Source organism: Puccinia triticina, chromosome 16A (assembly GCF_026914185.1).
Source record: "Puccinia triticina chromosome 16A, complete sequence".
Classification (NCBI taxonomy): domain Eukaryota; kingdom Fungi; phylum Basidiomycota; class Pucciniomycetes; order Pucciniales; family Pucciniaceae; genus Puccinia; species Puccinia triticina.
The window spans coordinates 1,375,112-1,401,514 of record NC_070573.1 but is presented as its reverse complement, the minus strand read 5'-3'; the positions used below and the strand labels follow the sequence as shown (position 1 = coordinate 1,401,514).

The following is a 26,403-nucleotide window of genomic DNA, read 5'->3' as shown; positions in this document are numbered from 1 at the left end:
CCCTGTTTAGATGTACAGCTGCATCACGTTATGTAGACGACAAAACAAGCCCAGGCCTGTTCGCATGACATGAAGCCTCAAAACTCAGTGTACAGCAACAATTGGAAACTTCGAGTATATAACGGCTCTGAACAATCAACAAGAGCTCAATGACGTCAAATTAAGAACATTCTACAAGAGTTCAATGAAGTGCGGTTCAATGTGCGGTCTGTGTGCTATGTACGTTGCATCACGAAATGGCAGATTGATTGACTTTATGGCTCCAAATCCACCAGGATGTATTCTCGGATGGTACAAGCGCCCGAAAAATATGTACACAGAGCCTTCCAGATGCAGTCCCGTCTAAATAGTTTTTGCTTGCTATAAAAACCAGGACCTATCTCATGGAGCAGGAAGTTCCTCATCACCGCATCCGACATCAAGATATGGGAATGTCCACCCAAAAGCGTCCAACCCGGCCAATGTATTTCCTCGGACCTTTTGACATCATCCAAGAGGCAAGTCACAGTCCGTTTAGCAACTCTGTATCAGCCTAAACTTCCGTAGCACGCCAATCCTTACACTCTTGCATCTCTGCAGAAAGGAAAGGATGTAAAATCTGGAAAAACATACGGACTTTTCCACTATTCCAGCTCTATAGTGGTGGCGGACCCAACGGAGGGCGAAGCAAGATATTTAGTTGATATCTCAGGATATGGATCAGAAAATTCGAAGTTGCTGACCGACAACGTGTATTTTATTGGGGGCCGACTGCTCAAGACCAGTGCTGGGACCTATTGCTGTTTTTATGAGCCCGCCCTCACAATTTCTATCGGAAGTGCCAACACCTATGTAGATGCCAGGAAACGTTCCAAGTTGATCGGAAAAGTCAACGTCTTTGGGTTCGGGACAATCACCCGCGTCGAGACTGTGAGTGGTGTCGGCCTCAACGGCTCTGCTCAGGAGAATCTTGAGGTGACGATGATGCATCACGATTGGGACAATGTTGTAAGCCTCGCTATCATTCTCTCTTGGCTCCTTAACAATACAGCTATCCAATGATGTATCATCCACTTTGTAGAAACGAACAACAGAAGATTTTCCATGTCTCTACACCATACCGGGCAACTCGGTCCTCAAGAATGCCCATTCCTTCTTTATTGTTGGGCTCGAAGCCATTATCATTGGCAATATCACTGGCCTAAATGAGCAGACCGGAATTTGGAATGTCACAGTAAGCTGATCTCTTGCGTCAATTTACGAACGCAATGCCAAAAGTGTATGTCTACCTTGAATACGTAGGCATGTCTATTCTCTATCACCTCGCCCCCGGGCCACGATAACAGACCCCCAGCGACCCCCTCCATTCCCGGCACTCCGGGTCCATTGAGACCAAACCTGTAAGTGACCCACCCCGACATCAAGTAACCATATTACCGTACCTGATACTGGATTTTGTCAACAGGAGACAAATTGGAGGTGGGGCCACCCCTTCCCCGGCAAGCAGAGCCCTTCCAAGGGAGCTCAGCACTCCCAGACCCGCGGGAATCCAACCAATGGCTACATCAAGCAACGTGCGGCCTATTCCCGGAGGCTCGAGTAGCCACCGACCTGCGGATCCGGCAGACAGCTGTGAAGCAGGCGAGATCTTCGAGGACAACACTCAAGCCCCCGAAGATGAAGACGACAAGCACTTTGTTAGTACTGATAAGAATGGGAAGCGTGTAGCTAAAAGCTTACCCAAGCCAACCCCAACTCCGGTTGCAAACTCTGGCTCCAGCTCAAAGAGCCTCTTAGAGGCCGCAAAGAAGATGCGAACCATGTCTTGATTGCAAACACCGATGTTACACATTACATTCCTATATGCCCCCTCCTTCCTGTCAAGCCCGTGTAAATAGCTCCCATGAATTTTACGACTCCCATCAGTAACACATCGCAAATTACAGGCTTAAGTGTCAGGAGTTTCATCCTATGTGTCCCTTGCACACATCAGCCGCACCAGGTGCAGAGGGTAAGACCTGTGTTCGGGATTGAGAGTAAGACCTGCACTTTGCTGTTAGAATTGTCACCTGTAACGGTGTCTGTGAATACAGCAATGTGTACCGGTTGAGGCTTCAAACTGTTGCCTGTAATATAATCCTTAAACTACAGTTTTGAGGGTTCAAGTTCAACTCTGGAATGAAAATTCTCGAAGCCGGCAGACACACTCCCTTCTGGATCTCAACCTTGCGGGGTTTTTTTTTGGAACGAACACAATGGCACCCACCGGTCGAACTGGGAATGCTGCCCTTGCATCCCGCGCAAGAGCACTTTTCAACCGAAGACGCTCCTCAACATCTCAACAAACACCTGCTAACCCAGCTAGAGCTAACAGACCTAGACGCGCGCCTGCAGTCCGCCCACAGAATCCTAACGACATATTCAATTTTTTGCCTGCTGAACGTCCTGTTGCTACTCGCCCAGAGAGTAATGTCGAGTCGGAGATAATTCGTCGGTTTGGTGACGAGATCCCTCTAGACGTTGGGGACATGAATGATGAATGCTCCAGTTGCGGTGCACTTCACTTTCTGGGCGAACGAACGCAGAACGACATGGGATTATTGAATGCAAGTTATTCCACCTGCTGCAGGAAAGGCCAAGTGGTATTGCCTGTCAGATACGATGAAATAGACTACCCAAGCTTTCTGGCCGAGTTGCTGGTTGGACAAGATGATGGTGAGATGGTCAACCTGCCTATTTTAACGCACAAGTCCCATGGACCCTGACCTCCTCCTCACGTCTGTAAAACAGCTTCTTTGGAATTTCAAAACCACACCCGAGCTTACAACAACGCATTGGCATTCTCTTCTTGCGGTACCCAGGTCAATCGCAGTGTCCAAGGCCAGTTTGGCATATACACTTTCAGAGTCACAGGTGGGCTCTACCACGATATTGGATCAGTTTTTCCTAACAAAGGCAGCAGGCCAGCCTTTGCACAAATCTATGTCACTGGCGGAGACGACGAAGCGGAAGCACAGAACCGAGCCCAGCAAGCCAGATCTCCGGTTAACGTACCTCTGCTTCTTAGGCTGCAAAACTGGATGTCGACAAATAACACTTATGCACAATGGTTCCGAATGATCGGTCGGGAAATGACACCGGAGGATTGTGTACAATACTATCTTCGCAATTACGCTACCCCTGGGCTAGATCAACGAGTTTACAATGCGCCCCGGACACTAGAGATTGGTATGGTCATCGACAACGACAACCCCAAACGAATAGGCGAAAGAGACATCCTTCTGAGGACAATTGGCGGGGGTCTCTATCACATCACCGATGACTACAGCGGCTATCTTCCTATCCGCTACCCCCTCTTCTTCCCATACGGAGAACAAGGGTGGATTCATGGGTGGCCCAGCGGGACTGATAGGGGTGAATTCTACTCTTAGTAAACCATTGTGTTAGCTTCAATTAACACACTTGACTTGCAGGAGCCTCAATATCGCAATGCAAATGGTACGCTTCAATGATATTCAATCGAAACAACAAGTTCTCCGCAATCTTGAATGGGAAGCATCTGTTTCAAGAGCTGTTGGTAGACTTATACATATGTGTTGAACGATCTCGGCTCAACTTCTTTGTCTTCAATCAAGCTCAGATAAAAGCACAGATCTATCAGGGTATCCAAGAATCCTTTAGGAATGATCTCGACGTTGAGGGTCGACAAATTATACTCCCATCTTCGTTTTCCGGTTCGCCTCGAAATATGCTTCAGCTGTACCAAGACTCCATGGCCAGCGTCTGCCACTTCGGACCACCCTCTCTGTTCATAACAATGACTGCTAATCCACATTGGCCAGAGGTTATTTGACTTCTCAAGCCACATCAACGGCCTGTTGACCGACCTGACATTGTCACAAGGATATTCCGACTGAAGCTCACTTCTCTCATTAAGTACATTGTAAAGCGTCAACGACTCGGCAAAGTCGCTGCTTGGGTCTATACCATTGAATTCCAAAAGAGAGGACTACCACATGCTCATATCATCGTCATACTGGAACGTGGAAGTGTACCGACAACACCCGATGCAATAGACTCAATCGTCACTGCTGAGATTCCAGATCCAATCAGAGAACCTCGACTTCATGCCATTGTGACCAACTGCATGCTTCACGGTCCATGTAATTCAGGAAGCATGTGCTGGAAGGATGGTCAATGCGGTAAAGGTTTCCCTGAGCCTTTTTCGCCCAACACACAATTGGTCGACGATTCTTATCCAAGTTACCGGAGACGAGACGATGGACGCACCTTTGTAAAGAATAATACTGAATTCCACAACGGACATGTTGTTCCGTACAATAAGTACTTGCTCTTGCGCTACAATTGCCACATCAATGTGGAGATCCCGTATGGGATACACACACTCAAGTATCTTTTCAAGTATATCACTAAGGGAGTCGACAGGTCCTCAATGCGAATGACCGAAGGGGATGAGACAAGAAGATTCATCAATGGCAGGTACATTGGGCCATCAGAGGGTAAATCTGATTCTTTGGACATCAGCGTACACACTTCCCAATCAGAGTCTGATATCTTTATTTGTATCCTACAGCAGTTTACCGGCTCCTGAGATTTGAGACAAATGAACGTTACCCGGCAATACAACGCTTAGCTATCCACCTTGAGGATCAACAATTAGTCTACTACGTGGACGAAGAGGGTCTCCGCCAGCAAATGAGCACCGGCTCCGCAACAAGAACGACTCTGACCGAATTCTTCAGACTCAACCGGCTCGACGCGATGGGGATGGGAGTCAGAGCTCGCACACTCCTCTATCATGAAATTCCGAAATACTTTACCTGGGCAAAAGGCAAGAGGTTCAAGGCAAGGCAGCGCAGCTCAGAAATGATCGGACGTTTGTATCACGCGTCTATAAATCAAGGCGAACGTTACTTTTTGAGGCTGCTCTTGCTTCATGTACGTGGTCCAACAAGCTTTTCACACCTGAGAACAGTGGATGGTACTACATATCAGACGTACTGGGAAGCTTGCGACGCCCTTGGTCTCTTAGTATCCGACCAACATTACAGACAGTCTATGATCGACGCAGCGCATTGGATGACCGGAGCTGCCTTACGGTCGATGTTCTGCATGATTTTGATTCACAGTCCTCCTTCCAGCCCGCAAGACCTGCTTGAGGAGTTCATCGACGTGCTATCGGACGACTTAATATATAGATTACAGCGTACCTATCGCATTGCTGAGCCAACGATCGCCCAAAGAAACTCTTTGTGCTACTTTCTCATCACCCAAATCATTTTGGAGAACGGGAAGACTCTCGAGAATGTGGGACTTGCTCACATACCGACTGACAATGATCTTTGGCGATTGTTTGAAAATGAATCAGCCGCCGAGGCGGAGCAGAGGACACGAGACCATGTCAACCAATTCCTCCAAATGTCTGAAAGGTTGAACGAGAGACAAACCTTGATCATGGAAGCCATCATTGGTCTGCATGAAAGTAACGAATCTGGACTGATATACATCGATGGACCGGGTGGATGTGGAAAAACATACTTAATGAACACCATAATCCACTACCTCAGCGCCAATCGCGTGCCGGTGATAACTGTAGCTTCGTCCGGTGTTGCAGGGTTAATGTTGGTGAACGGAGCGACTGCTCATTCAAGATTCAAAATTCCGCTTGATTTGGACGAGAATTCTCAGTGCATTTGGAACACTCGCTCCACCTCAACAGAGGTCCTGCGAAGTACAAACTTTATAATCTGGGACGAGATATCGATGCAGAGCAGATACGCGGTCGAGGCTGTGGACCAAGCATTCAAAGAGCTCATGGACAACGATGAGCCCTTCGGAGGCAAAACGGTCATCTTCGGCGGTGACTTCCGGCAAACGTTGCCGGTCGTGCCGGGCGGGTCAATACTTGATCAAGGACATTCGTGCATGATCAACTCGGCCATCTTGAGTCAGGTGGTTGTTTTCCAACTCACTCAGAATCTCCGATTGATCACTACCGACGATCCCGGGTCTGCGCAGGCCAACGCGATATTCTATCGTTGGCTTCTATCCATTGGAAACGGATCTGACCAGACTGACTTCACAGCTGATGTCAACCTCGCCTTTGGAGCGGTCTACACGAACTCCGACCTGTCCGTAGTTGCTGAACGGGCTATCCACACCGTCTACGGTGACATGACCTATGTCCTGAGTACAAGCGAAGATCAAGCTTGCGAGTACTTCGCCAGTCGGTTAATCTTGGCACCGCTGAATGCTGACGTCAACCGAGTCAACTCTCTTTGTCTATCACGCATGGGCGGTGATGTGTTCACCTCACACTCAATAAACCAAATGCGCAACAAAGAGGACGGTGAAGATAGTGATGAAGCCATACCCGAAGAAGTGTTACGTACGTTTTCAATACCCGGTTTCCCCGAATCCGACCTCTCCTTAAAGGTTGGAATGCCCGTGATCTTATTACGGAACTTGAGTTTGAAGAAAGGAATTTCAAACGGCACCAGACTCATGGTTCTCGCGATTAGGACTGATGCACTATGGTGCAAGATACTCACAGGTTGCTGTGTTGGTGAAAAGGTCTTGATCCCTAAAATCACATTGATTCACAAGCCAGACCGTGTATACGCCGTCACGTTCTCCCGACACCAGTTCCCGGTGGCGATTGCCTTTGCATTGACCATCAACAAAGCTCAAGGTCAATCTCTATCAAAGGTTGCGGTCTACCTACCGCAGCCTGTCTTTGGGCACGGACAGCTATACATGGCGCTGTCACGAGTGACAACTATAGCCGGGTTGTCCATCTGCATGGTTCAAGATCCTCAATTGCCACCAACGACTTCAAATTTTGTCAACCTTGACATCATCAGGAGATGCCATGGAGATGTATCCGCCAATTAATGTGAGCACTATGTTCTACATAATGTACATGTCACCCATACAAGCCTGACTTTCTCCCTTCTGCCCCTGTCCCCAGAATACAACACTGGCAACGAAATTCATCATCCTCTCACTAAACAAACTCTACATACAAGATCTGATATGTTCTTCTTAGCTGATGTGATTGTTCGCAGTTGTGTAGCGCATGTGTTGAAAAGTATTCATACAGCCCAATTTGCCCAGTGACAAGATTCCCCCCCAGGGAGGTATGCAAGTCAAGGGGCAAAGCCAAGCATGAGGGACAGATTTCTCTGCAACAAACAGGGGACTTTATACCATTTGGATCTACGGCCAAGTTGTGGTTCCCATGTATGTACATAAATACATTTACATATAAATAGTGTACAGATGAGAATTCATCAGTTCGCATCCTAAACATATTTATTGTTATATGTACAAAATAAATCAAATGTGTCATTATGCCACAATGTAGAGTTTCAAATCAAGGTGTGTAACATGTTCCAGATCCCAGTTCCTAGGGGACCGGGGCGCTCGCCGCCCCGTCTCCCCTAGTTTGCTTATCACAAAGCCTCAAGAACAATGCGGCGTAGTCAATTTGGTTCATCGAGATATATTCCTCACGCGCGTGAGTCGGAGTTGATCATGAGTGTCCGTAATAATACCGTCACTAATTATTTGCTCCACTCAAGCAGCAGCCTACCGAACGGCACCCTCACATCGCCTAATTGGCCTTCCGGGTAAAATGATACATGGCAAGCTATCAGGAGCATGCCACTCTTGAAATCTGTACTGCCCGCGAACTCGCGGTCTGCGGGCACAATAGCAGATCATCGATGTAATATATGTATTACTAAATATGGCTTCCGTCCAATACAAAAAGGTGTGACTATCACGTTGAAAGATCAATACATCAATTGTAGTCCACCAGATTCCACCGTCTGTCATTATGTGTTGAGAGCGAGGAATCAAGGGTTGTTGAGCATGCAATGGTCACTTGATTGGTGGGATGAGAGGTTCATTTCGATGAAGGTGTTCATTATTTGTAGAAAACGTTTTGCGTGATCAACTGCGCTGCCGCGTCGACTTCAGACTGTAGCCGTGCTACAATTTGTCACGCGACAGGCGCCCATATTATGGGCGCACTGTACGCGCTAGAGATTCCCGGCTCCGGCTCCGGCCCCACTACAAGCCAGGAGTTATGGATGCCGAAGCCCTTGCGTAGCACGCAAGGGGGTAGTTTCCTTTTCTGTTCTTGTATCAGACACGTCATCCTGTACGTGTCTGTATCCCTGTACCGTTGAATTCTCATTCAACGGCTTTTCTTTCCGTTGTGTCTTGTTTTCTCCTGTCATCGGCTCTTATATCAGAGCCGCCCTTGTGTCTGTTTCCCCTTTTTCTCATCCATCTATTCGAGTGGAAATCTAGACTCGCTCTTCTCTCAGTTCCATCTTGAGCCGCGTGTAGCCTTTGCTCCGCCGCAGACCCACTTCATCCTTCCTGTAGCGCGCCCTGCTACAAGTGGTAGCGAGTAATCCTTTTCTTTTTGACGATACTCCAAAAAACGGCACCGCTTTTTTCTCCTACAAACCAATCAACCTACCCCGTAAAAAAAAACTACTATCTCTTTTGCGCTTCGGCAAATACTCATTGAGGTTAGCAGTTTTGTTGATTTGGTCTGGTTAGCGAGTGCCTCAGTTGGAGTTACCCCAATCTCTTGTTGATTGGACCTCTGGGGCAGGGTTCTGTTTGGCGTTGCTTGCGCAAATAGTCTGGCGTTTTTTCTTCGTGGTTACTAACCCGTTGAATCCCTTTTCTCGCTTTATCCGTGATAGATGCCGGTCGAACACAGTCCCCGAGGACAAACAAAAATCTTGCCCGCCGTTGGAGGCAAGGTCGTCCTCCAAGCCCCGAAAGACGGCATCCGCTACTCAAAGGAGGAAGTGGAGGCGATGAACCCGGCCGAGCGTTTGTGGTACGATAACCACCGAGATCGCCCTGAGTGTCAGGAAGATCTCATCGGATATGATGAGGACGTAAGTTCCTCCTCCACTGACAGCAGTGGTGCTATGATGATATTAACCCAGTTGGTTGGGCAGATGAAAATCGACCCTCCGGGCAATCCGGAGCCGGAGGATCCGAAGCGTTTCGGCCCGGCCCCACCTGTTAACGCGGAGCCAATCCAACCGTCGTACAAGACGGAACCCCTCAAGGTCCTCAAATATTGGCCTGAGGAGCACCCAAAATTTAAAGGGTTGCCGGGCGACAACGCCGTGTCCTGGCTTGGTCGGCTGGCGGTTCACCTTCACAACCGTGGCGCTCACCCTGCCATTTGGCACAAGGTGGGTGGCCTTTGATTAGGTGGCAAGGCCTCCAACGATTGGTGCGATGCGTCCATCGCTGGCACCCGCCCCGCGACTTGGGACGGGTTCAAGGACTGGTTAGTTAGGTTAAGCCCGCTTGGTACCAGCTTGACGGCACTTGCTAGGGAGCTTGATGCTTTGCAACAAGGCCCGAACGAAACCCTCCAGGCGTTTTACGCTAGGTTTCGTGTTTGGATGTCCCGTGCAAGGACGCACGGGTATCCTTTTGACCCAATCACCTGCCTTGTCAAGCGATTGACAAAGGGGCTCAGCAAGAAGGTGGCTGAGGAGATTACTCATGCCAAGGTTTAACGCCGCCCGTTGGACTTGGATCAGGTCGTGGTTACTGCCATGGAGTACGACAGCGCGTACCGTGGTGAAGCTGCCTTGGCTTCGACTTTGGCGGCCGGTTCTGGTTCAAAATCCGGCAAGCGCCGGACTGAGGGAGGCGGGGAGAAATCGGGCAAGAAGAAGTTGTATTGCTACAACTGCCGGTCAAAGGACCATCTCCTCGCTGATTGCAAGGAGCCGAAGACGGAACGTCAAAAGGCTTACGAAGCCGCTAACCCTCAACCCGCTAAAGAAAAAAAAGCTTAGTCGACGTGCAATTGTCTCTGCCGTCGACATCTGTTGTAGTTACTGTGATTTCTCCCCCTTCTTCTCCCCCTCACCAAAATCAATCCTTTGTCACAGTCTCTGCCAAGCCTCAGGGTGAAATACCCTCCCCTGAGTATGATGCATCGTTAAGTTTTGTTGATACCCCAGGCGTGGGGACAACCACTTCGGTAGCGCAGTCTGCGGACGCCACCGATGTTGTTTATGATAGTTTGAGTTCAGTTCCGTTAGCCGCCGCAAACGCGGTGGCCGAGTCGAGTACCATCCGTGTGGATTTCCTACACAAAGTTGAAGGGCACTTGGCCAGGGTCCTTCTTGACACGGGCGCAGGCTCGTCCTATGTGTCTTCTGTTTTTGTTTCTTCTCACTCACTTCCTTCTTACTCCTCCCCTAACTCCTTCTGCGCCGCAGGCGCGTTTGGGGACAAAATAACTGATAATCAACTTGCTGACATCCATTTCTCTTTTTCCGAGGTGGATTTCTTGTGTGTCTGTAGGGTAGCTCCCCTTTCTAGCTTCGATTTGATTCTGGGACGCGATTGGATCGCGACACACGCTTCGTCGACGGATTGGGAAAGCAATTCGTGGCGACTTAAGGGACCAGACGGTAAAGTTGTGCTTTTCCAACCCAGTGTCCCCGCTATCTCCTTAATCCAGGAGACTGTCCTCGCGCCGCTGACGAACGAGGATGAGATTATTTTCCCTAAGCATCTTAGACGCCGCGGTATCTGGGAGGGGGCGGCTGAGAAGCTCCTTGCCCTGACGGAATCGGACGGCGTGGAAGGACCGCGTGACGAAAGGGTAGCCGCGCTCCCATCCGTGTTTGGAGATGGGGAATTGGGAAGCAAACTTCGCCTATTGATTGACGATTTCGCCGACCTCTTCTCTCCTATTGTTAAAGCCTCGACGCGCAAGCGCGTGATCAAGCATTTGGTTGATACTGGCACAAATCCACCGATTTACCAGCCAGTTCGTCAGCTGTCGCCTGCCTTGTTAGGAACGCTGAAGGAAAGGCTCACTGGCTTACAGGACGCCGGATTTATCCGGCCCTCTACGTTGGCGTGGTCTTCGCCAATCGTTTTTGTTAAAAATCCTTCCTCTGGGAAGGTACGCCTATGCGTCGACTACCGGCAGGTGAATGCTGTCACTAAAAAGGACAGACATCCACTGCCGGTGATTCAAGAATGTTTTGATGCGCTTCGCGGCGCTAGATTCTATTCAAAGATAGATTTGCAGCAAGGCTTTCATCAGATGCGCATTGCGGATGCTGATGTGCCTAAGACAGCCTTCGGGACCAAGTATGGTCATTTCGAATGGCTTGTTATGCCGTTTGGTTTGGTTAACGCGCCGAGCACGTTTCAGCGCATGATGACGCACATTTTGCGTGAGTTCATCAATGATTTCGTCCAAGTTTACTTGGACGACATCCTTGTCTACTCTGCTTCTTATTGAGGCGCATGGCATTGCGGCCGCCGGAGTATTGTGCTGCGGAGTTAGTGATAGTAGAAACCTAGTCTAGATGTATATAGTTTCATCGTTATTCCCACGTTGTACCTTATTCATCTCTGTTTCTCATCACTCGCAACTCACTTCCACTTCCGGTCTCCGCAGGTATGCCCCATAGTCATCTCCTCTCATTCCAGTGTTCATTTCTTCTCACCTCACTGTCTCTCACTATCAGGTGTGCCTCCACCACGATACCGTGTCGTAGTTGTTCGTGTGCAGCTCACAGATTCGCTGCTGGTCTCTTAGGTTTGTATGCTTGTCGTTGTTCATTTCTCATCATTCATCTCTGTTTCTCATCACTCGCAACTCACTTCCACTTCCGGTCTCCGCAGGTGTGCCTCCACCACGATACCGTGTCGTAGTTGTTCGTGTGCAGCTCACAGATTTGCTGCTGGTCTCTTAGGTGTGCCTCCACCACGATACCGTGTCGTAGTTGTTCGTGTGCAGCTCACAGATTCGCTGCTGGTCTCTTAGATCCCACAGCTCTTCGTTCATTAGGTTATGAGCCCAGGAGCGTAACTGGATCTAAAGACGAAAATACCAAACAAGTCAACTACCATGGCCGAACACAAAAGCGTTCTCCAATCGTTGGACAACATCCCCTTTTCGACATGGAAAGGTCAGATGAAAGGCTACCTTCAAGTCCAAGGACTTAAAATGTACATCGACGCCACTGTCACACCTCCCACCGACGCTACCGAACTGTCAACCCACAACAAGGAGATGGGAAAAGCTGCCGGTATCATTTCACTCTATCTAGGACAAAAATACCGCACCCAGTTCGTCAAACCCGAGAACGAAAACAACCCTCGTGCGATTTGGATTCTGATCGAGAACCACTTCGAAGCCAAGACTGGTGAAAACCAAGCAAAAGTGGTTCAAGAGTTCTTTTCGATCAAATTCAAGGGTGAAGACGTCGCGGCTTTTCTCTTCGATCTTAACACACACCTCAGCAACATCGCAGCAGTCGGCGTCGAGATAATCAAAGCTCCAGAGAAGTTCACCCTCCACGAGACCTGGATGGCTGAATTTCTTCTCTCACGGGTACCTTCGTCTCTCAATGTTCGCGATATACTCCTCACCAAGCGACCTCTTACTATCGACATTCTAAGAGACTTGCTCGAAGGCAAACGCAGGGACCAAGTCTCTAATATCTCTACTCCCGTGATCAAACAGGAGTCGGCTCTAGCGGCGGCACAGTCAAACAACTGGCCGACGTGTTCACCTGGGGTCCACAATCCGGATACCAAGCACCCGGCATCTAAGTGCAGACAACTCAAGAAGAAGAAGCCGACAGCCAAGGCCGCAACTTCTACCCCAACCGAAGAAGTCGACGACACATCATCGATTAGCACCACCAGCAGTGGCTTGCTTTGCATCAGGCAAGCTCTTTCCGCTGTCAAATCCTCCGATGTCTGTTTTCTCAACAGTGGCGCCAGCCATCACATGTTCGCCGACCGATCTCGCTTCAAAGATTACCACTCAAGATCTACCTCGATCTCTCTAGCCGACGGGAACACCCTCAATTCAATTGGTGAAGGATTTGTTACCATCATTGCCAACGACGGCACTGAGCTAAAACTCAAGGCACTTCACGTTCCCGATCTAGCCGGCACTCTCATCAGCTTCGGCAGGCTCTTCGAGCGAGGCTGTGACGTGAAGAGGACAAGCCCTAAGACGTTTGATCTAGTCCGAAACAATTCAGTGATCTTGTCAGCGGCGATTATTGGTGGCGTGTGCAACATCAAGCTCGGCTCTGGCTCTCAAGGTCAGTCTGTCGCTAAATTCGCCAACCAAGATCGCTGTTCTGACATTCAATCGCTACACAGGGCAGCAGGACACCCAAACCTCAAGGCTCTGAAGAAGCTGTTTCCAGGAATACGCGCCGAAAAATTTCACTGCGAAGCTTGTTCCTTATCTAAGTCTCATCGTCTTCCTTTTCCCGGTTCACTTCCTGAAGCTACTCGACCGCTAGAGTACGTCTTCATGGACCTCAGCGGTCGAATCAATCCTAGATCGTTTGGTGGCAAAGAATATTACTTCAAGATTACCGATTACTTCACTAGATATCGTCATGTATATTTGTTATCCAAGAAATCAGAAACATTCTCTTTCTTTAAGCAATATTACAATGAAGTAACCAACCATCACTCTGCAAACATCAAGACAGTCATCTTCGATGGGGGAGGGGAATTTAATTCCAATGAGTTCTTGGAATTCTTGAGGAATAAAGGCGTCACAGTTCAAGTCACCGCTCCATACACGCCTCAACAAAACTCGGTTGCTGAACGCGGCAATCGCTCAACTTCTGAAAAGGCTCGCTGTATGTTAAAGCAAGCTAATCTGCCTTCCGAATACTGGGGCGAGGCGGTTTCTACGGCAGTACTTCTGGAGAATATCACTCCGATGCGGAAGCTCAAATGGGACACCCCCCACAACTTGTGGTTCGGGTCACCATTCAACGTCACTCGCCTGAAGCCGTTCGGATGTCAAGCCTATGTGAACATTCCAAAGCAGCTGCGCGATGGAAAGTTCGGAGACACGGCAAAGAAAGGGCTGCTCGTAGGGTACCAGCTGGGGACGCATAACTGGCGCGTCCTCCTTCCAGGGGGGAAAGTGGAGCGCTGTCACGACGTAACCTTTGACGTGACAGAGTTTCCAGGAGTCTCCACATTCTCCCCAGCTGACCCGTCAAGCCATTTCGACCCACTCACACCTAGCCAATTCGACGAAATTTTCACATCAGAACCGGCAGATTCCTCGACGCGTGAAGAACTAGGGCAGGAAGTCTTGAACTGGCGATCTGTTGAAGATGAACTCGATCCGGATTCATCAACCATCGACGTGAACACATTCTTCAACAACTCAGAGACCTCGGACTCTCAAGTTCAAACCGAACCTCCCGCTCCAGCAATCCCTCCGCCACCACCGGTTCCAACAGAGCCACCAACTGCATCTTCGACTGCTCCACCTCGGCCTGGTTATGACATTCTACTCACTTCCAACATAGCCCCAAAGAACATAAGCTCGAACATAGACCCCTCCCACATCCTTCATACAAAGAGAAGGGCTAATCTGGCCATGGCGTTATCTGCTTCGGATATCCCGAAAACTCACCGAGAAGCGATGCTATCCTCGGACGCCTCCTCGTGGACGCAGGCAGTTGAATCCGAGTTAGCGGCCATGAAAGACCTCAAAGTCTGGTCGATAGAGATTATGCCCGGCGACGAGCAACTGTTGGGAACAGTATGGGTCTTCAGAAAAAAGAGAAATTCAGAAGGAATCGTCGTGAAATTCAAAGCTAGGCTTTGCGCCCAAGGATCACAACAGAAGGACGGTTACGGTTTTACCTATGCACCGACGGGACGTTCGACTAGTCTCAGGGCAGCTCTGATTGTTGGTCTATCTCGAGGCTACGCCATCCATCAAATGGACGCGAAAAACGCCTTCTTAAACGGCAAATTGAAAGAATCGGTGTATCTTCGTCCTCCTCCAGGCTTGGACGTGCCGAAAGGTTACTGTCTGAAGTTACATAAAGCCATTTACGGGCTAAAGCAAGCGCCGCGGGTATGGTACGCGGAACTTAAGAAGTTTTTCGACTCCATCGACTTCAAAGCGTGTCCAGCCGATCCATGTCTTTTCACTTCGTCGGTGGAAGGATGGGAGTGCTTTGTGCATGTGTATGTTGACGACATGATAATCATTAGTCATGACGTTGATAGATTCAAAACACTCATCTCAGCAAAGTTCCGGATGGAAGATCTTGGCGAGGCAAAGCACATTCTTGGAATCAAATTGTCAAGACCGTCAAGCTCAAGCATGCTACTAAGTCAAGAAAGTTACACGCAGTCAATTCTCGAAAATTATGGCTTCACAGACTGTCGGACAACGTCGACGCCCATGGTGCAGAACACGAGACTCGTGAAATGCTCAGAGGAAGAGCATCAATCCTTCCTCCAACTGAAGATCAACTATCGGGAAGCACTCGGCCTCCTCAACTACCTCTCGGTCTCAACACGACCTGATATTTCTTTCACAGTCTCGCAACTTTCACAACACCTCGAGAAGCCTGGGATAACGCACTGGAAGGCAGTGCAGCACCTGCTCAGGTACCTCGCAGGTACAAAATCGCATGGAATTCTACTCGAAGGCACCAGCGATCTCAACGACATCTCGGTTTACACGGACGCCGACTTTGCAAATTGCACGGATGACAGGCGATCCTATTCGGGTTATGTCACTCTGTTGGGCGGAAATCTTCTGTCCTGGCGTTCGAAGAAACAACAAACTGTCTCAACATCAACCACGGAAGCGGAGTACCGTGCTCTCTTCGAGGGAGTTCAAGAATCTGTTTGGCTAAAGTATCTATTCACAAGTTTATCAATCAAACCCGGCAAACAGTTTGAAATATTTGTTGACAATCAAAGCGCTATCGCACTAGCAACCAATCCGATTTTCCAACAACGCTCAAAGCATATCGACATAGTGTACCATTGGCTTCGCGAAGTTCACGACACGGGCCTCATTCACATCAACTACATATCAACTCAAAAAATGAAGGCTGACATGTGCACGAAGGCACTGGGACGACAGAAGCATCTGAAGATCATCGCCGACCTCAAGATCCACCGGCAATGAGAGAGGGGGGGTATTGAGGCGCATGGCATTGCGGCCGCCGGAGTATTGTGCTGCGGAGTTAGTGATAGTAGAAACCTAGTCTAGATGTATATAGTTTCATCGTTATTCCCACGTTGTACCTTATTCATCTCTGTTTCTCATCACTCGCAACTCACTTCCACTTCCGGTCTCCGCAGGTATGCCCCATAGTCATCTCCTCTCATTCCAGTGTTCATTTCTTCTCACCTCACTGTCTCTCACTATCAGGTGTGCCTCCACCACGATACCGTGTCGTAGTTGTTCGTGTGCAGCTCACAGATTCGCTGCTGGTCTCTTAGGTTTGTATGCTTGTCGTTGTTCATTTCTCATCATTCATCTCTGTTTCTCATCACTCGCAACTCACTTCCACTTCCGGTCTCCGCAGGTGTGCCTCCACCACGATACCGTGTCGTAGTTGTTCGTGTGCAGCTCACAGATTCGCTGCTGGTCTCTTAGATCCCACAGCTCTTCGTTCATTACTTCTGCAGAGGAGCATCTTGTGCATGTTCGTCGAGTACTCCAAGTCCTGCGGGACGAGGAGCTCAAGTGTTCAGGAGCAAATTGCTCCTTTAGTTTAGGTGAAATCCAATATGTTGGACATGTTGTTGGTTTTAATACCATCCGGCCGATGAGAGAAAAGATTGAATATATTCAATCTTGGCCACGCCCTGCGACTGTCTATGACGTCCGGGCTTTTCTGGGTCTTTGCGGTTTCTACCGCCGTTATGTCAAGAGTTTCGCGAAAATAGCCGCTCCTCTACATGGCTTAACCGCCGGAGAAGTCAAAAAGCGCGAGAAAATCTTGTGGTTGCCTGTCCACAATACGGCTTTTGTAATGCTCAAAGAGGCTCTGGTTTCTACGCCAATCCTCATCACCCCAGATACGCTGAAAGCCTTCATAATGGAGACTGACGCGTCAGATTTTGCTGTTGGAGCGGTGCTATTACAGTACGGCGACGACGATAAGTTACATCCAGTGGCTTTTGAGAGCTGTAAGCTCAATAAGGCTCAGATTAATTACCCCGCACAGGAGCGGGAGTTGTTGGCCATAATCCACGCGTGGAGAAAATGGCACGTTTATTTAGATGGCGCCGTGGCCACCACTATTGTGTATACGGACCACGCGTCCCTGGTCTACCTGAAATGCCAGAAGCTCCCTTCCAAGCGGCTCTGCCGTTGGTTGGAGGAATTCGCTGAAATGGATATCGAAATCCGTTACAAGAAAGGTGTTGACAATGTGGTTCCTGATGCGCTTTCGCGACGGAGTGATCTATCACTCGTCGACGACATTGGCGATGTTCTGGATGAAACGGATTGGCCCCTTTTGATTCCTTACTTACATGATAAACGGGAAATCCCGTCATGGGTCCCTGAGGGGCTCGTGATTAGAGCTGAGCAGAACATAAAGCTCTTTGAGTACGACCCGGATGACGAGAACTTGATTTATCTTGGTCGTCCTGGGCTGCTTGAGCGCTCGCCGTTTACTCCTCTGGCGCACCGGTTTGAATTGCTTCGGGCGGTTCATGATGATTTAGGCCATTGTGGCCGTGATTGCACCCTACAAGTGCTACGCGGTCGTGGATGGTGGCCTCGACGCTATGAGGATGTTAAAAGTTATGTTGCCACTTGCGCGCAGTGCCAAGTACATGAACGTGCGCATGCTACGCAGGAGACGGGACTTCAGGTCCCTCTGCCGGCGGTGATGCCGTTTGAGAGGTGGCCCTCCGACTTTATTAAAATGCCGGAGAGTTACAAAGCAGGATACAACTGGATCCTGACCATCGTCGACCATTGCACCTCCTGGCCGATAGCCATCCCTTTGAAGAATGCAACGGCTGATGCCATTGCGGAGGCTGTTTTTGATCATGTGATCACGCCGCTTGGTTTGCCTCGTGAGTTCTTGACGGACCGCGGGTCTAATTTTCTATCCGCTGGGTTTGCCAGTTTCTTGGCCAAAGCGGGCGTTAAGAAGTTGAACACTTCAGGTTATCACCCCCGTACCAACGGGAAATGTGAAAGGTTTAACGGGATCCTGGAGAAGGCTTTATTCCGCCTTAACACTACCGGTGATCCAAAGCGCTGGGAGGACTTCCTCCCCGCAGCGCTGTTTTCTACAAGGATTCACGCGAGTGATAGTAGTAAATTTTCCCCATTTGAGCTAGTTTACGGCGTTAAGCCGCGACTCTTGGGTGATAAGCGGCGAATGGTTGCCGCGGATGAGGCCTGTCCTGGCGAGCACGAGTTGGCCACCAGGATTGAGCAGCTGAATAAGCTCAGGTTGGCTGCGGGTCCCAGTGGCTTAGTGAAAAGGTCTGCCAACTGATTGACAGTGCTTGTCCAATTGAGTTTGATGCCTTCTTCACAAATCAGGTCATTCACAAAACAAAAGGCGCACTTCAGATATTTTGTTTTCTTGTTTGACGTGTTATCCGATGCTATTAGAATCGCGGCTTGATTATCCACATGTATTGAAGTTTGCGGTTTGTAATCAAAATCTTCAAGCATGTTGATCACATGAGATAAGATCTGTGAGCCCTCTGATAGGGCGATATATGTATTCCGCTGCACATGTGGATAGTGCCACCACAGTTTGCCTCCAAGAACCCCACGCCACCGCTTCACCAAAGTGAGTGAGGATGTGAAGCCCCTCTCGACATCGGGTCTCCACACGAAAGGTTACGAGATTACGTAACCCCCGCGCACCGTATACATAGTCTGAACCTCCGCTTCCCTAGTCCGGCAGAGAGCTTTTCCTCTCTCCCGGCTAGGTAAGCCTGATTCCAGTTTCATTCTTCCGCTAGTCTTCCTTATCTCCTGATATTGTATTTAGACTAACGAGAGAGCTTTTCCTCTCTCCCGGCTAGCTCGAGCAATTCAACACCCAGAGTTTGGACCTAGAAACTCTCCTGGCGTACCGCCCTCGTTCCCGTGTCCCACTTCTTAGTCACATCTCAGTGAGGGTCCACGTGACCCTTACACTTTTTTTTTCTTGTTCCAAACAAACCGACCTTCTTGGTCTCATCATCGACCTCGCTCAGACTCATCGACTTTGCAAGCTCTCTGGTTCAGTATCCAGTCAGCTCCTTCTGACCTCGCCTTTGCCCTCGCTATCGTTCTCTGTCCTCGCTTTCGCTTTGCTCTTCGAGCCTCGACCTCTGCCTCGCTCTCTGCCCTCGACTTCCCCCTTTTTTTCAGTTTTCCTCCAACGCCGACTTCGTGACCTCTAGAACCTCTCCTTTCCCCTTTCGTCATCGAAAATCAGGGTCTGTTTTCCCACGGTGGTTGATGACCACAAGAAACTCGAATTCGGGACCCCTGCTACCTATCTCTGATCCCAAGGAAATCCTCCGTGCCGCTCGTCGACGGGCTCGCTTAGACGCTCTTGCAGCATCGAACAACGCTGCGATTGCCCAAGCGCTATTGGAAATCGAACAAGCTCCATCAAACAGCCAACCAGAAACACCGTCTGATCATCCAAACTACGACCCAACTGTCCCTGATCCCCCAACGGAACGTACGATGAATCCGGGTTCTAACCCGGCCGTTAACCAACCAGAAGAGGTTGAAGAGGACCTCTCCATCACTGATTCTCTGAAGGAAATCCTCACAATCCAGAAGAACACGGCACTTCAGTTCCAGGCGGCACAGAAGCAAGCCGAAGAACAACGACGCATTGATGCGGAACAAAGACGTCTTGACGCCGAACAAAGGAAAGCCGAGGCAGACCGCTTTGCCGAACAGCGCAAGATCGATTGTGAACGGATCAAAGCTCTCAAAAAGGCGGCATTGACTGGTGGCATAAAGCAGGAAGTGGCCCCGACTCCGCACCCGGGCCGAGTAGACTTGCCCAAATTCAGGACTTCCGACGGGCCACAATTTAATGGACCTCTTCAGAACGCCAAGATTTTTCTTACCTGGATCCAAGCCGTCACTATCTTCTTTGATACCAAGGCGGTCACTCACGCCGACGACAAACGTCTCATCCTTGGTTCCCTGATCTCTGACACCAACCTCACTGCCTTCTATCGAGTCGAAAGCCCGAAGTTTGCTGGAAAATTGTGGGTAGAATTTCGTGACCGGCTCTTTGAGTTCTGTCTCCCAGAAGACTGGCAAGCTGACCTTTGCCGATCAATCGTTTGTCTTGAAATGTCCGGGTCGGAATCATTCCTTCAATATAGCAGCCGGGCCCGCACCCTTCAATCGCTTGTCAACTTTGAGAAAGATGTCTTCGACGACCTTGATCTGGAGGAATTTGTTGTTCTTGGATTGCCCCACGTTCTTCAAAGCAAAGTTCGTGACTTCCAACTTCTCCTCCAAAAGCCGTTCAAATACGGCGCCTTCGAGAACCGAATCAATGGATTTTACATTGATCTCCCTCACAACCGTCAACCCTCTTACCGTTCCGTTGCCACGCCACTGGGCTCGAACCGCCTCGAACTCGATTTATACCTTTGGAAGATGCACGCCTATCTTGATTCGGTAGGAAAGTGCCATTTTTGCAAGAAGCACTGCGGCAACCCCGCAGGGGCTTGTCCTGGCCCTCCCGACCGATCTAGAGTTTACATTCCACCAGCATTTCAAGTGCCGCCCAAGCCACCGAACTATGTGGCCCCACGGGCCTGGTCGAATTCGAATCAAAAGCCGACGAATCCCACAGTGGCGGGCAGACCTACTGGCAAACCAGCAGCAGTGGTGGGCATGGATGAAGCCCCGCCCTTTGAACACTCCCAAGTCTCTCTTGTCTCGGCGATCGACGGGCAACTTGAAGCGACGGCCTTGGCGTACGGCGATCAACCTCTCAATGAAATCGAGATAGAGGACCAGCTTGCCCCGAAATCAGATGACGAAGCCTGTCTGCTCCCAGAAGAACCTACCGACACCTCCGACCTTATGGATGTGCACGCGATTGATAACAAGGTGGAGTCGATCCTTGATAAGTGGTTCCCCATGGACAGTGACGGGACCACGGAGTATGTGCCATTTTCCACTGTCCCCTTCACTGCCCCTGCTGCGCATTTCCCCACCCAAAAGCTCCATGAGTTTCACGCTGGGCGACGCTTACGCGTCATTACCCACACAGGCCCACGTCAACAGCTAAAGATCCATTGACCACTGCCACCAAGGGCTCCATCAATAGTCGAGACCAATAATTCCATTCTCCTTCCACTACACTCAACGGTTCCTGCTTTCATTTTATGCCCAATTCTCTCCATCCCTGAACCCCAGTCCTCATGTGTCCCAGACCAAGGAAGATTGAAAGACATACACGACACGCAATCCTACCAAGTCAAATCATGCGGACCACCGATTGAGAAGACAAGACTTCATCGCCATGTTTTTCCCATCCCGACAGGCCCCCCCTTCCGCTCCCGCCCTCTCTACCCCCGTTTCCGTTCCCCTTCTCTTACGACTGTTTTTCCTCACGCCCATCGATATCGGTCCCCCTTTCCTCGTTCATTCCGACTCAGCCCAGATTGTCATCTACATTCTTTTCCGCCTTCCTTCCCTTTTCACATAGGAGGGGAGACTGTGAAGCCCCTCTCGACATCGGGTCTCCACACAAAGGGTTACGAGATTATGTAACCCCCGCGCACCGTATACATAGTCTGAACCTCCGCTTCCCTAGTCCGGCAGAGAGCTTTTCCTCTCTCCCGGCTAGGTAAGCCTGATTCCAGTTTCATTCTTCCGCTAGTCTTCCTTATCTCCTGATATTGTATTTAGACTAACGAGAGAGCTTTTCCTCTCTCCCGGCTAGCTTGAGCAATTCAACACCCAGAGTTTGGACCTAGAAACTCTCCTGGCGTACCGCCCTCGTTCCCGTGTCCCACTTCTTAGTCACATCTCAGTGAGGGTCCACGTGACCCTTACAGAGGACATACCCCGTCGTCAATTGTTCATGCTTGCCCCCCCAATTTGCATTGGTCCACAACTGAAGACCCACCCCGCTCGCCGTGTAAACCAATTTTCAATCCACTGTTTTCTCCACGTATCTGATCAAACATCCAGAGCCTCCCAATGTTTGACCGATGGATTTGCAGAAAAGCGCGCCAACAAGTTAACCGGAAAAGCTAGATCTGGTCGAGTGCCAATCCTATAATTGAGCGGTATTCCGTTGGATCCACCGGGTTGCCTGCAGAAATTTCTATATCATTTGACGTCAAAGGTGAGTCTTGCTGGTAAGCCTTCCTGTGATATTTGGCAACTGTTTGTTCAGCTAGCAATTTTTGACTGAGTTCCGTACTGTTCTTCTTCATTTTGATGTTGATGCCAACTAGTCCCTCAACGGAAGACGGCCACTTAATCTCAAGGTCATAGTCATACCTCTGAGCAGCTCATCCAGCAGTCCCTGATTGGACGCCAACACAAACCCGTTGTCAACATGCAACCAGATAATCACAAAACCGGTGTCTTTCTTGAAAAGGTATAACAATGGTTCTATTTCACTAGCCGCGAAGCCGAGGCCTTCAACCGTTTGCTTGAAGAATTTCCACCAGCACCTCGCCGCCTGCTTTGTGCCATAAATTACCTTCTTGAGGAGCATCACTTTTCCTTTTAGCTCAGGACAGATTTCAATAGGAGGCTGAACGTAGACCTCTTCCTCGATAGGACTATACAGGTAGGCCGAGCTGACTTCAAAATTTGCAGTGGGATAGTTGTATTTCAGTGCAATGACAATCAGAAGCTGCAGGGTGTTCAACAAGGCTGTAGGTGCGTAGTTCTCGTTGCAATCTTCTCCCATCCGCTGATTAAAACCTTTAGCAACGTATCTTGCTCTGAATTTATCAACTGACCCATCTTGCTTCCTCTTGATAGAGAATACCCAATGTGCGCCCAAAACCTTCACGCCTTTGTGCGCATCCACTGGTTCCCAGACCCCCAACTCGCCAAATTTTCCCATCTCGTATCTCGCCGCCATTCACCATTCCTCCGCGTCCTTCGCCGAAAGCGCCTGCTTGATTGTCCTTGGAAGCTTGTGTTTGGGTCCAACATGTAGGTGAGCAAGCTGTTGTTTTTCCTCTGCTGCATACTCTTCAGTCTTCTCTTCCCCAAGTTGGAGAAGGATTTTATTCAAGATGAGCTCAAGATTGGTCTTTTTGGGATATCTCTTGATTGGCAAATTCTGGAAGTCAGGGAACCAAACAGATGCTGAATGGACCATTCTTTTCTCCACGGGAAGCCAGAATAACCAGCCAAGGCCCGCATCCAGATATCCAAGCAGAAGACCCTCTTGAGCACGCTCATCTAGTTTCTTGCAACGCTCTTTTGGTATGTGAACAATGGCCTTGGCTCCAAAAGGGAAGATGCTGTTTGGATCAGGGTCAGTCCCATAGAACAGCTGCACAACACACTTGTCGCCCTTCCTTGAATTTGGGATCCTGTTGTGCATATAGGCTGCCGTCGAGTAGGCGTAACTCCAAAACCTCCGCGGCAAATTGCTTTCATGTAACAGGGTACGGCCATATCACCCAACGTGCGGTTGAGCCGTTCCGCCTCTCCATTTTGCTGAGGTCTATACGGTGTTGCTGGAGCTAATGCAACTCCAGCTTCTTCTAGCAGCGGCTTGAGGGACTCAACATATTTGGGGGCATTGTCACAAAAAAGGTAAGACGGACAACGCCCAAACTTATTCTTGATGTGATGCATCCACAACATGATCCTCGCCGGCAAATTGGATTTAGCAATCATTGAAGTACAGTAAGTGTACGTACTTGCATGATCACGGAGGGTGACAATGTAGCAGCTCCCACTGATGTCCTAATCAAACGGTCCTGCAACATTGGAAACCATGAAGTCAAGCGGTTTGTCCCAGGGAATTTGGGAACCAAGTACCATGGTCTTCTTGTCAACGCTCTTTGACTTCGCACAGCGCTCGCAGAAGAAAGACGTGACTTTGAGCTTCAGATTGGGGAAATTGTAAGAGCCGAAGCTCTTCACTGGGCTAGAGGGTTGGCACAGGGGAGACGAGGGTCTCAGGAGTTCTGATACCAACGTGGGTCTTGTATTGCACGTCTAGCTCAGGAGAGATGAGTAGTCAGTCGGGATCTCTGCTCCATATACAACTAAGTGGAAGGGAAATGGAAGAATGAAAAGGGGAGGCTCACCTAGCTCAGGAGAGATGAGTAGTCAGTCAGGATCTCTGCTGAGCTAGGATGAGACCGGGGAACAGGCTATATCGGATCGAAGTGGAGTCTTGTGAAAGGCTTGTGAAATCCGCGGCGCCTTCGGCGCGGGGGTTTTACAGAAATTCACACAGAGGTACATCCAAACAATATCCTCACATGCGTGTCCTAGGCAACATGCCAGACTAGGGATGGCAATTGGGTGGGCCCGCCAATGGGCCGCCCGAACCCGGCCAGGTTTGGGCTGGGCGTGGGCCGGCATTTTGGGGAATATTCAAAAGTTGACCCGGCCCGCCAGACCCGCAGCAGAAATTGGGCGGGTCCGGGTAGCCCGACGGGTGCCAAACGAGCGCCCCCCATATCCCCACCCACCGGGATCCCCCGGAGCAGATATTGTATATACTAGCAAGTCAGTCCGATTGGCCAGATATCTGACTTTGTGAGACCGCCAAAAACCACGGAGACTCCAACTATGGTGCGGCAAACCTCTCAGAACAAGGACAACATTGAGGTTCCTCCTAGTATCAACCTGGAAAGAAATGAAGAAATACCTGAGCCTTGGATGATCCCAACTACCTTGGTTGCTTCTGAATCAGCATTCTCTACGGGTGGGCGGGTTCTTGACAACTATCAAATGCACCTGAAAGAGGAATCAGTTGAGGCTTTAATCTGAACTCAAGACTGGATCAAGGCCAGGAAGCTAGCTGCAAAGTGAGTTGCGGCAATGTAACTCAACTCCCTATATTTCCTTTTTATCAATTCCTTTGTATATTGCTGTGATGCATATGGTGTAGAAACCACTGCATCAACCCTTCCCTCTGCCAAAATACAAGATTTTTTTTTATTATATCATTTCTGGCTGGGGTTCGTCGGCAGCCCACGGGCGACCCAATTAATAAACAGGCTTGGGTCGGGCAGCCATTTCAGTAAAAATGACCCGGCCCAACCCGCCCACTAATATTGCGGCCCAAACCCGCCCAATTGCCATCCCTATGCCAGACATAGGGGTCAAAAGAAGGTACTGATGTGACTTTCTTGATTGTAGCATTGCATGTTGTTTTCAGGCTCCAACAGTAGTTGTGAAATACAGTGGAGTAGGAGTTAAGAAAGGGATCAAATAGTGTGGCCTTTTTTCCCTCACAAGACAACCTCCAACTGTCCGACAACAAGCGGCCAGTTGACAAAATGATACCATCGACGCCGGGTACATGATATACATCATGGATGGTGATGGTCCTTGTCAGAGTCGGTATCTTCACTGTCCCGATTCTGTCAAGGGTTACGTTGCATTCAGATACAGCAAGATAGAACGTTTGCGGTCTTGTCAGCTTCAATCCAGGAATGAAGAGGGATGAATCGCCACTCACGTGAGCCAAAGCACCGCAGTCGAGCAAAAAAAGTTCAGAAACATTTGGGAATTCAACTTTGCGGACGTGACATTCGGAACATCTTGGAGGAATGTAAGTTGATGTCTTTGAGTTGTAATCAGCTGGTGGTGGTTCAGTTTCATTCAATGCCACCACTCGCCAGTAGTCAATGCAATCAGGGTGCCAGTGACCATCCTTATGGCAGTAGTCGCAGATAGTACTGTGCTTTGCGCAAAGTTCCTCCAACTGTCCTTTTCTTTTGAAGAAACGGGCCCGATCAACCAAGAACCTGGGGTGACTGACTTGCGATTTATCAGGCGTCGTGGATCTTAGATGAGGGCTGGCGTACTTCCTAGAAGAGCGGCCTTGGAAAGCATTGATGCGGTCAAGGTCCATCAAATTTGGATCAGCTGTTTTCGCCTTGGTCTTGCCCTTGCTTGTTGCAAATTGGATCACCAACGCAACATCTTTCAACGACGGGGACGTCTTGGCATTGAGAGTTTGCAATACGCTGAAGTCAAAAGTGGTCCAATCCACACCAGCCGGAGGTTTGTAAGAGCTTTGAAAAAAGATGCCAAGCGCTTTGTACAGTGTAATCTTCAGCTGAGAAAGATTGGTCCCAAGTTGAGTCCACCTAACTAGGGTTGAATCATTAGCTAAGTTTGGGTCAGCTATCAACCTTGCTAAGCAGGGCGATCTTGTGACGGCAGTCGGAATGTGGGCATTGCGAAACAATGAACTCGTAGAGCGCCTTGGTTGATTCATGGGTAGTGGCTTGTACTATGTCAAGCAAGGTCGGCTCAAGGGTGTTGCAAATCAGACTGTCAACAATGACCAATTCTTCTTGTTCCAGGCTGTCAAAGTTGATGAGTGTGTTGAGGAACAA

At 49.5% G+C, this 26,403-nt stretch overlaps 2 protein-coding genes across 2 annotated transcripts; both read left to right on the top strand.

The window, feature by feature from the left end:
• Positions 1–383: 383 nt before the first annotated feature.
• On the top strand, positions 384–1,808 carry PtA15_16A149 (uncharacterized protein; the record flags this gene model as incomplete). The annotated part of the gene is made up of 5 exons (XM_053163810.1): positions 384–507; positions 584–987; positions 1,061–1,213; positions 1,282–1,379; positions 1,445–1,808. 5 exons carry the CDS (start codon positions 384–386, stop codon positions 1,806–1,808), a joined length of 1,143 nt encoding a protein of 380 aa, XP_053027798.1.
• A 426-nt stretch (positions 1,809–2,234) lies between these two features.
• PtA15_16A148 (uncharacterized protein) lies at positions 2,235–2,744 on the top strand (the record flags this gene model as incomplete). Its single annotated transcript, XM_053163809.1, has 1 exon — positions 2,235–2,744. One exon carries the CDS (start codon positions 2,235–2,237, stop codon positions 2,742–2,744), a length of 510 nt encoding a protein of 169 aa, XP_053027797.1.
• Positions 2,745–26,403: the final 23,659 nt, after the last annotated feature.